Below are 12,650 nucleotides of genomic sequence, written 5' to 3'. Positions count from 1 at the left end.
TCTTTCCGTTTTCTAATAGTTATTCGGACAGCGCGTGTATTCTGTTGGCTGTTCGGACATTTCAGTGAGATGGTGTCAACCGGCGCGTGCTGCTCACGTTGTTAACGAGTTGAGTAAATAAATACAAACATTTTACATGTGTCGTTTGACAAATGAGAATTGAATCTTGCGGTCTTATATGTCTCATTTCAACCTGTAAATCAAGTGTGACCACGGCTATTTAAAATGAATAATCAAAATGGAAATCATTATAAACGCCAGCTATGATTGTTGTATGAACATTCTCTTGTTTTCTGTTAATGTTCCTGCTGTGTGTTGGTGATTGAGTAGTTTCGCTCTTGTAATAGTTCGTTAGCAAGTCTGCATTTTTGTTAGAGAGAAAATAGAACTAATGCGATTTCTTATAGAAATATTTCTGTTGTGTTGATTGTGTGTTGATTGAGTGATTCTCTCTGTGTTTATCATTATACTGTGTAGATCGTAATCCTTTTAAATGTTTTGAGTCATTTCAACTTTGGGTTGCTAAAATGAAGAATGTTGTCGCTTCAATTATAAAATCTTCTAAACTGAAGAAGAGTTTGCTATTATGTGACGATTTCCAGTCTATATCTGTCTGACTCTGAGGATGGAATTGAAGCCATTATTTCATACGCATCCAACAGCGAGCACAGACTCGTCAATTACAGGATGGATAAACTATTTTATAATTTATTGTGCTTATAAATCTAAGTATCATTTGAGGCTTAGGAAGTGATGTTAAGATTCGTGAGTTTACAACCCTGGCACTAGGTCAGGATTGAACCCTGGTCCTCTTTGGGATTGGAAGGCAAGCATGTTAATAATCAAGCGACAGCTCCACTACTACTACTTAATTTATTTTATTTTAATAGTTAGTATGCATTTAATTAGCAATTATTTAGAAAAGGTTTTGTTATATTATATTTTGCTGTATTTCAGGTTTCCGATTATCTTCGTTTAAATGTCATTTTTACCGTTAGACCTACTTAAGAATGCTCTATATTTCCGGATTAATGTTATAACATGCATTTTTGTTTCTGTTACATTTTGTACAACTCCATGAGTAGACATATTGCCGACATAAAGTATGAATAAGTGTATAGTGGTGACTTACAGGAATCTGGTTTCACTGTTAAATAGAGGGCAACATTCACAATTTCTGCAACAACTTTTGCAATCGATGCAGTGAATAACTTAAAAGCCTGTCTAGCGCCGCCACCTTTGTAGTACTGAAAATGTGACACAGTCTCACGACACCATACTACTCCATAATCCGCGCGTGGTGGGTTCAAATCTTCGAATTTATATAAATAACCGGGTTTTAGACTAAAGGCCAATTTACACAGACGAGCGGTAACGGTAATACAAATCTTTGTTATTCCGTATGACCATGGAGAAATAAGATTTCTCCATGGTATGACCATTTACACAAAGCAGAAAGCGGACGGGCGGTTTCCACTCAGGATAGATACAGATTCTACGTAGGACAAGCTACGCGGTTTTCTGCTTACCGTTACCGCTTGTCTGTGTAAATTGGCCTTAAGCATGATACAAGACCACTTAACATTTAATACAATTTATGTGGAAATAAACTGTAGGCCTACGAAAGGTAGTGATAGGCCTTTAGTGAAATATAAACTACCTGCTCTAATTATAATTAAGGTCACAACTATTTAATACAGGTCAATTCCTTACTACATCTTTCAACATGACGTGGTCCTACGCGCGTGAATCAGCCGGTTGCTACGGAAGCTTTCGTAATTCAAAGGGACTCCAGCGCCGGGCCGGGTACTAATCTCCGATGCGACGATTGAAAACTCTACTCAGCACCGGCATAATACACGACCCATAGTAACCCGTATTTACTCATAGGTCCTTAATTTCTTTGCTGGTATGTGACCAAGTCAGCAGAAAAATAATCACTTTTCCTAGCAGAATGCTAAAATATTTCTTTGATTTTGTAAATAGATCGTCGCAAGTTTTCAGTATAGTTAGTTATCTAGTCTTAATTTGCTCTCTAAATGGTTATTTTATATAGGGTAGTAGAATACCTGCGGACAGGCTGATATGTTGTTCTGTTTCTGACCTTGTTCCCGAAACGAGTCCTTTCCTTGTAGGCCTAGTAGTCGATGTTTACCCAAAATCAATATTATAACAAACTATCTACAAGAATCTAGTGTATGTAATATCCTATAGGCATACGTATAGTATGAGGCCTAAAAGATCTTTCATACAGTTTCTACTTCATGAGTTGTCTGAGGGCGGTATTATTAGGTCACGCGAATGGTCGTCTGCTGTGTGTTGATGGAAAATACAACTTCATTCATTGTCAAGTTTTACTGAAGACTGTTTGGTAATACAATCGTTTTTTCTCGCACCTAATATTTATCAAAGAATTTATTGAGTATTTTGTTAACGCAATCGAAATAAATATTTTTGGAACTATAGGCCTATACTGGATATTTTATGGATTTTAGAAATTAACTTATTGTGTTAGATATGGATATAACGTGGAGGTTAGGTTTCGTGAGCTTGTTTATGTGTTTATCTGTGCATGGGTGTAATCCTTCACAGAGATTGAAGATCCATCCACAGACACAATACTGTGATGGTCAATTTGGTAAGTTATGTTTACATATGTACATAGTTTATATTAGTAATGCAATTTCAAATTGTAGATAAATTGAATTGGCCTATGTGCTGTGTAAATAAATGCCCTAGACCAAGAGTCTAAGGAAGAAGAAGAAGAAGAAGAAGAAGAATTAAATATTAAGTAGTATATGCTTAGCAAACAATCCCGGTTATTTAAAGGAATTAATCCCGGAGATTTGAACCCATCACGCGTGGTTTAGGAAGTGGTATGGTGCCGTGTTACTGTGCCACATTTTTAATACTACGAAGGTGGCGCAAAATGTAAAGTAATCAAGTAAAAACGTAACAATTTAAACAGCTGCAATGTTTTAAAAAAGAATTATTTGGAAAATCACAGTTTGTAAAAGTTAATATTGTACTTTTAGTATTTTTCTTCGTATAAAGAAATGTAAAACAGAATACCTTTCCATCTCCCAATGGAGTTAAAGTAGTTAGTCTGTTAAACAATAAAAATATTGAGATAACAAGACTTGTTAGGGAGCAGGGTTTGTGAATTACCAATACTCCTTTACATCAGAGTATGATATCTAAATGATGACCTCCGAAATGGCCAAAGAACCATCAGTTAGAAATGTATTACGTAATAATTGTATTCCCGTTATAAAGATGATAGTTTATTATAACCATTTGAAGCACTCTTTCCTGACCTTATTTTGAAGTAGAATTAAACTTCCTTACTTTTAAGTATATACTTAAGTATCTATTATCAATATCAAACTTTTGTAACTAATTAGTCCCTTGTTACCAAACTGAATGAAATGTTGTTTTTTTGTTGTTTTTTTTTTCATTTTAAGAATGAACTAATTTTATCAATGTACTTTCACACGCTGGTGCCACTTGGTAAATACTTGTATTCCTATAGCGATTGTTAGGGTTAATCAAAATCTCGTTAAACTTTGGAATGCAACTAAACTCCTTTGATTGTTACCGCCAATGAAGATGCGTTCAAACGAGTCCTAACTCAAATATTTGTGGTCCCAAAACGCTGAAATTGAGCTTGTCTGCTGGAGTCTGTATCCGACCGAGAGTGTGGGTTGAATATGCATTCCTACGCGATTCTAGTATCGTTGTATAAAGTTGCTGTTTCGTATTCATGATATTCGTGATGAAATCCTTATTTACTATAGTACTTTCGCAAAACATGCTTTGGTCTAACTATCAGTTGTAATTTAACCCATATTAAGAGATATAAATAAATAATCACCAGGATTTTGGCTCAACTTTAATACGTTATATGCAGACATTTATTTAATATTTTAATTTATTTCAATTTTATGCATGCATCAGGCCTTGGGAAAACACACAGTGGTCAGTCTATGCCCAAATGGAAAAAAGTTTTTGAGGTTCATGGTTACTTTAGAGGGTGTTTAGACGCACTATGACTCTATTGAAACGAACATTTCACCCATATTGAAACTCTTAATTTTAAAATGCCTATCCACAAAATAAAATCTACGAGGGTAAAAGAACGAATTTGATATTGGAGGAATGTTTTCCTCGCCACCTGTCGTCGATGTGAATCAGTCTTTGTAGATTTAGTGGTTCTGATGATTGAATACGATACGCCAGAACATCTTTAATGAGTTTTTGTCCAATAATAAACACCTTTATTTATAAGTCAAGGGTGACTTAAGACCTCTTTAAAAGTTTTGTGTGGTTTTAATTGAAAGGGTAATTTCTTTTATTATCAGTTTGGTGGCAAGATAAATGGAAATGCGCAAAGCGTGTCGTATAAAGCTACCGTATTTTCAGATTATTCACGTGTATCCATCTCAGTATCCACGGAATGATTGAGTAGTATACGCGTTTTTAATTGGTCAATTTACGGTGCGCGTAGGCTACGTCATTCGTGCGTTGCGTCATATAGAGTGTGAACCGAGCTTTACGTCACATTGTTCATCCATGCGTCACTCATGTTTGTTTAAAAACGAGTTAAAGAGATTCATTATTTTTATAAGAGTCATCGTATCATTAATCAAAATGAAATGTATTTTGGTTTACTTAATAGTACAACTGAATTCACTAATGATCAAACACTTGATATTAAAGCTTACATTGCGTTTATTTTCCTATACTTTAATCTGCTTTCTTGATTCTATTAACCTTTATTAACAAAATAACACAATTGTTGTTATTTTGTCCTTTTTTCACTTTAGGCCTATATAAATAAAGTACAATCATTTTTAAGTATGCAACTGTCACAATTTGTATAGGCTACTAACAAAAACTTCTTCGTGAGTAATTTATTATAGGCTTGTGGATTTTATATTCATTTATGTACTTTGATTCGGTTTTTGCTTTTTTTTTTTAATATTTATTTTATAAATGTAATGGTAGGCAGTGACACTACATCTGTATTGTTTATTACACTTAATTCGTACTTCTCCCTGTGTGTAAACTTACAACAAACTTCGCGATGTAACAGTATTCAAAATGATTCGTACTTCTCCATGTAATGTGAACTTACAACAAACTTCACTATTTAACAGTATTCAAAATGACAAACAATCCGAGACCTAACATCGTTACCTACCAGGTTGTTTGCAGTTGCAAACGGTAATTAAGTTATTATGGCATGATGGCTTACTAAGTCTAATAGGCCTACAGTAATGTTAGTTCTATCCTGCTGTTACCCAGTCTCACATTGCCAAAAGGCCTCTGAACATGTGGCGTGCTGAACCACGGACAAAAAAAAAATCAAATCACTTTTCACTTTTAAAAGTGCAACTAGCGTACGGAACGCCAAATTAATAAATTTGTAAAATATTCTATAGACGATCGTTAAATATTACGTACCATTGTACGCCATGTGACCCATAATCGTCTAATTAAATTACATATTTGCCACGAGCAACATGCGTCAACAATGTTCTCCAATGCGCGATGTAAACATTTTACGATACGAATAGATTCGAGTCGTGTTTAAAAAAGGCATTATACTATTCCAAATTACCCGTATTTATCGTGTCTTTAATATTCAATTATTAATGCAGATATGATTCCCCTTATCATCTGTGATCTAAATCGATATTTGGCGTACCATAGTTTGTATACTCAACTCTGGTGGTCTATAACGCGTTTAATATGACGTGACATGACGTGTCATTCAGATGTACACCCGCAACTAATTTTATTACGTCCCTGTGATTTAGACCTAAATGTCAGTAACTAACTTCATTACGCCTTTTTAGTTCGGGATCCGAACAATATGAAACCATTATTGGTTTCACTAAATTCTGTTAAGATCTCCTAATGTTACAACTATAAGTCTCTATCGTGGGTGGTTTTCAGTAACATTAGTAAATAAAACGTTTTAATGTAAATCAATGGGTTATATTACAAATCCACCTTCAATTGATGATTTACGGACCAGCTAACTTTATCAACAATGTCGATACAAACATAGAAACTGTTTTTAAATAGTCTACTATACCAACAAAATGGAACAACCAACCTTGGTTGAGAACAAATAAAACTTATAATCGTCTTATTAAATGAAAATAAGATAATGTATAATATTATGGTTTTAAAATAACAGTGTTGGCGCGTACGTACAAAGTAGTGCCGATATCATCAACGTTCGAACGCGCGCGTACCGTCAATGCATGTATCTCTTTGTGGCGTAAACGTGTCGATTTTTTACTTTAAACTAATTCGTTAGAGTGCATCTTCCTCCCTTCAAGATATTTACTTCAAGTTTTTAATGCCTGTCCAATCGATAACAATCGATGTCGATGACGTCTTACGTCACAAAATAAAAACATCATTAGTACGGCTATTCACCTACTGAAATCATAAGACTTGGTGCTGCCTTACACCTAATGACCAGAACTTTCGCACTTCCCTTGGCGAGAACAACATAAATTGGTGGAATTCTCTCGTTTTGCATGAAATACTAACAATAAAATGTTACTGTTTGCCTCTTTGATTTAACACTATTTATTTACGATTGCTGTCATCGTATTCAACACGTCAATGGCTAAATCATCTCGTCTTCCGAGAGGATCTGGTGCCGCTCGCGTCAATCGACATTTTTTTATCTTCTAAAATTTAACTTTCTAATATTCTTTTTTTTCTTTTGTTGTTTGTATACAGTGTTGCCCTGAATCACCTTTATTTAGAAATATTATTATCATTTTTTTTATTCCGAAACTATCAATATTAATTTCCACATGTGGGGTACGGTGTCTTTAGAAAAAAGTCAAACTTGGTCGGGTCAGTAGGCCACCTATGTGTTAATGGAATTGGATTAGCTCCGAGTTATGATATGTGATATACTGTTAGAGAAAAACATGTTTTCCACTGCTCAACGTTACAATACAATTGGCCTACGTACAAACATACTGTATATAAAAGTGGTCTAATGTTAAACATTATCTTACATGAAGGCTAAGATGGTTAATTTGTCAGTTAACGCAAAGTGTGTTGATTGCTTCAACAATTCTCGAGTTTAGTGACTTTTGAAAAGCTATTATGCTATAAGTAATGGCGCCAAATGTATAATATTAATAATAGGCATATGACTGTATTATCTGAGGTGGTAAATAAAATAATTATGCTTAATACGTTCCACAATCTCTATATTCGTTCACAGTAGAAACTTTATTCTACGAAGGTATTACGCAATTTTATAATCATTAAATAAACGATAAAGCAAACTTTCCATTTAATACATATTCGCATACAGTCATCGATTCAACCTGTGTTCTCTGTTGACTGATGTTGAACAAAATCTGTGTCTTTTTAGATCTTTATCACCATTCACACTATTCATTTTTTTCGACGGTTGGGTAAATATGGAAAGTATTACGCAATTTTAGAATCATTGAGTATAAACTTTAAAAAAACTTTCTCTTCAGTATGGTACACTATCCACGTACAGTCACCGATACAATTTGTTGACGGATAGTGAACAAATGTTTGTATGTCTGTTACTTATTTCCTCCACACAAGTACTGTATTCTATTCACGTGAAAGAAGGCCAATTGGTATATTTTATTACATTGAGCATTTTCAATATAAGTTTAAATTAATTCGGTGAGTTTGATAAAGCACAGAGTGTCAACTCATTTTCTTGTAATAACTTTGATACTATAAATGCGAGGTGTTATTTCTTTTCATAACGTGTTGAAGCAATACATTTAACAACTTTAAATTTCTATCGGAAATATTAAACGAATATATTTACTTGTTGTATATACCAATACAAAAAGGAATACATCGCACATCAACAAGTCAAACAAACAAATTTAATTAAGCAAAATACAAGTTAGCATTATAGTTATATAATGTATAACCAAATTAAATTAAAACTAACCCTTTCCATCATGCATTGTAGAAGCTATTTGCGATAAACCTTATTATATTAGGGCCTAAGCAAAGTATGATACATTTTCAATTTTAATAGCTTTGTTGCATACTGGGATTTGCTTATATTCTCAGATAGTTGTCACGAGGTGTCGAAATATCGACCTCAAATTCACACAACAATTATTCTAGAGCTCTGTCTACATTATCAAACTAGTTTGACAAAAAAAGTGTGATGTGCCCAAATATGGTAGTGATATGCTTAAATATATGGTCGTGATATGACATCATCATGTCCAGTTATGATCACATCATATTTGTAGTCACATACAATTTGATAGTGTAGACAGAGCATAATTCTGAATCATAAATGTATTATATACAATGTTGTGTTATTAATCGACTTGAGGTTAAGTGTGAATAGTGTGGACGTGTTTGTCATCGCCTGCGCACCTTGCCAACGTATCACACCTCATATCCCCAGTTCTATTCCCAAATCACAGTTTCAACTTTCGTTCACGCGTTCATAGTGCCCAAAGGTGCAATATTGTTGTCTCGACTCTACAGATATATATTTTTATTTTAACTTTAAGCAGAATTGTATTGTAAGCTTTGGGCGAGTAACGTGTTTAATGCGTACCATAAATGAAAAACATATAAACACACCGTCTCCAATAAAGTATTATTTACGTTATTTTATTTGGTGTTTGCTGACATTTCAATTTGTTTTTTTCCCTCGCCTATAGAATTTGTTTAGGCCTATAAGACAACAAGAAATACAAAACTGTTTTATTATCTATTTTTGAAATTGATGACATTCATTTATTTTTTTTTACAGTAATACGAGCTAAAATACTAAAGACAACATCATTGTATGACTACATTCTGAGGCACTGCATAGAAAAGGACACACCCACAACATCAGACGACATGTGGTCCAAGTTAGACGAAGCGGGAAACTCATTTTTAGATTCCCGCGCAAAATCATGTCCTCTGAGCAAAAAATACATCAGAAAGTTTCTCGATAATTTTAAAGAGTTTGGTTTTGATGAAAATACCGAACAGGAAACTTTTGAGGAAGACGCCATGTTGAGTTCTGTAATGGCGGCAACAGAAGAAGGCGCTAACGACGACGACAAGGTTGCCAGGGAAAGTAAACTTTTGGAACGAGTTTTTTCCAAATTTGGAAAGTATGGAAAAGAAGGTTCGTCTGTGCATTTGGCGCGTATCATATATATCTACAAAGGTGAGGAATTACTTACAACCTCTAAGCTGGTGGAAATATTCTCTACTGACTATAACTTGGACGTAAACAGTATTTATATTTTATCAGGTGAGAATTTTTATTTTTGTAGGAATGAATTTGGAGATCTAGACCTAGAAACTTTACCAATCATTTTTTTCGGATTATTATTTCCAAAAGTTTTATCAGCGACGTTTGTAAAAAGCCAACAATTTATGAAAACTCTGATAAACTTGAATCAAAATAATTTAATATAATTGTTGGTGATGATCTTTTTCTTTTAAATACTTGAAATAATTTAAATGTTTGAAAAAACCTTCCAAAAAGTTTCATCAACGTTCGTAAAAATAAATTATGATATTATGATGACTTTATTCAAAATAATATAATGTTTGCTGAAGATTTTATTCTTTTTATTGCTTCATGTTGAAGTTTCATAAACGAATATTCAGTTCTCATGTACAGTACTTTTTAAAATGAGCGTAAAAATATTTTATACATATCAAGTTATGGTTATAATAACTATTTATTTATTCTTTAAATTTAATTTTAAAGGTCACATCGACAGTGACAGTGTTCCAGATTCCAAGTATGCAAATGTAATTCGTACCAAGATGTTCGAAGGACGATTAAACGTTCTCAATGAACATTGGGTCGTCAAATATCCTGAGATAACCCGACAACAATTTAGAGGATTAAAAGGAATTTATTCGAGTAATTGTAATTGCAAAGTAAGTACACTTCCACAGCGGTAGAAAAGTACACACACATTTTCTCAAGTTCATCAATTATAAAAAGTATTGCGTGCATGACTTTTGGTTGATCACAGGTAATGGTTACCGCTCTGAAATTTTTAATACTGTAATTGATTTTAGGGTGGTCTCACAATATTAGATTAAGTACATACCACCTGTGAATATAACTTGAAAATAACATATGCACAGATATCAACAACTTAAAGCTCTGTCTACACTATCAAAATCTATGTGACAAAAAATGTGATGTGCCCATATATGGACATGATGATGTCATATCACTACCATATTTGGGCATATCTCTACCATATTGGGCAAGTCACACTTATTTTGTCACATTAGTTTGATAGTGTAGACAGAGCAATAGTTAAAAATCACAAGTTTCATTTACATGTTTTTTCAGGTTAACGAATATGAAGAAAAGAAAGAATATAATCAGAAATCAAAACAGAAGAAAAAGAACAAAAAAAGCAAGAAGAACAAAAACAAGAAATCAAAATTAAGGTTGCTGAAAACATTCAACCAGACTGAGTTTAGCACGCAGTGTGAATGGACGCCATCTCGTAACACGTGCGCGTACTATTTTGGAACTTGTGTCTACAGAGAAATGGAAGGCTGCGTGTGGAAACGACCCCGCGCATTCAAATCGTGCGAAAGGATGTTTGGACGAGTCCAACCGTACGGCCTGTAGGTTGGGGGCTAAAAACTGTTTTTCCAATATATAATATGGTTTGCTGTAAAAAAAAGATACACATACACCATCTGATGATCCAATATTGAAATCTAATTTATCCAAGAAATGGTTTATTTATTTAGTAAAGATATTGTGATGATTGTAGTATGGGATTCGAATCGAAAATTTAAGATAGTACATTAACTAATAGTTAGAACACATGGAACACTGACCAGGACCACCGACTTAAGGTCTCATCCCAAATGCAATGCACAATTAAGCTACCTTAACCCTAGTATGAATTTTTGTAATAGTGAAGGAAGAAGCTATATGTCTAATTATCTAACCGTGTAAGATCCTGACCTGCGTAAATGTGAGTCTTGCCCGTACTATTACGTCAGCTGTTACGCCATTAACTGTCTGCTGTAGTATTGACGTAATCGTGTGACATCATGGACTCACTGATTATCTTCAGCTGCAGTTGCAACCACATACAGCGTTGCCAAATTACAACATATGTAATAATAACAATAATGTTCTCTTAGGTCAAGCGGCAAACTGGTATGAAATTAAGATACAACTTATGATAAAATATTTAATTTAAAAAAAGGTGTAAACTCGATTAAGATATTGAGATAGTGAGTACATTCTGCAATGTAGTTCAAACGTCACTATTTAATTATTAATCAATATCTCCGTAATGTACATATGAATTGAGGATTCATAATCAGTAATTCAAAGTACAGAGTCATCAACGATTGAACGCGCGCGTAACTGTTATGTATATCTTGACGTCACTTGCGAATTAGTAGATGACCTGTAGTTATGCTAATTATTCTGGATATTGGTGATGAACCTACAATAAATCTTCATATAATCTCAATCCGTATAAATTAATGAAATGTATAATATTGTAGAGAATGATTGTGAATATTGTTAATAGATTTGTAATCAGATACGATGATTTATCATGATTAATTAAGTGAATTTAATAATATATCTATATGTATATGTCTGTTGGTAGTTAAAATATGACCATCTCAGGAGTACCGGTACAGTACGGTATGTATAAGTGGTAGTGAAGGTAGATTTTGACGGTAGCGGTATGCGGCGTCGAAATTGTTCCACAACTCATCTTTGTTATTACCCATATATAACACATTTAATATGTGGTACCATTTAAAACACAATGTGTTATATTGAGAGCATTTCGCTAACGTGTACCAGCGCCACTGAAGTCAAAATTGACTGTTAAATATTTGAAATATATATTGTAAAGTTTGTTGAAAGATATAATACTATGACAAGAATGCAGCGTTGAAATTAAATACGTTAACGCATCATAATTCTGTCTGGTCATCTTTGTCAGAGAGCCGTCATGAACATTTTACTACAGGTATTGACAACGAATTAGAAGACGATGATGATAGTGTTAATAATGATGTGCATCGTAGTGGCGTAACGCAAAGACCTGAGTACGAGCCTTTTTAGCCCTTTTCGTCATCTGTTTTTTCTCCGGGCCATAAGCCCCGGGGCCCCTGGGTTTAGCCAGTGAGCGCTCATAGCTGTTACGCCCCTGTTTCTGCTGCATATCCTAAAAATACTGTTTAAAAATACGTATATGTAATACCGTATTTTTAGTACCACCGTTTCTGGTAGAAGTAGTTTTTGTGTGGTACTGTTAAAATTCTTTTTTTTTTTTGCCCAAACTGCCGTTTGTGAATTTTAAAGTTGCGTTGCATTTTTTTTTTACTTTCTCAATAATAATCTGCACAGTAGCACAGTTTAAGACTAACTGGGAAATGTCATGATTTGAGAAGGTATGGTATACTTTCACATGTCTTAATAAAGTTACTAATATGCTAATTATTCCATATTAGCAGACAGTTAGAGGTAGCAACGAATTCTGAACTCTTCAAGATATTGTAAGGTAGAATAATACAATAGATCCTAATGAAGTTACTAATGTATTAATTATTACACGAGTATTGATTGATTGACA

At 33.8% G+C, this 12,650-nt stretch overlaps 1 protein-coding gene across 1 annotated transcript; it reads left to right on the top strand.

The window, feature by feature from the left end:
* The first annotated feature begins 2,332 nt into the window (after window positions 1-2,332).
* On the top strand, window positions 2,333-11,994 carry LOC140058607 (uncharacterized). The gene is made up of 4 exons (XM_072104290.1): window positions 2,333-2,638; window positions 8,816-9,310; window positions 9,776-9,951; window positions 10,379-11,994. Exons 1-4 carry the CDS (start codon window positions 2,518-2,520, stop codon window positions 10,664-10,666), a joined length of 1,080 nt encoding a protein of 359 aa, XP_071960391.1. The 5' UTR covers window positions 2,333-2,517; the 3' UTR covers window positions 10,667-11,994.
* Window positions 11,995-12,650: the final 656 nt, after the last annotated feature.

The sequence above is a fragment of the Antedon mediterranea genome, chromosome 9, assembly GCF_964355755.1.
Source record: "Antedon mediterranea chromosome 9, ecAntMedi1.1, whole genome shotgun sequence".
Lineage (NCBI taxonomy): Eukaryota > Metazoa > Echinodermata > Crinoidea > Comatulida > Antedonidae > Antedon > Antedon mediterranea.
This window is presented reverse-complemented; position numbering and strand designations above follow the sequence as displayed.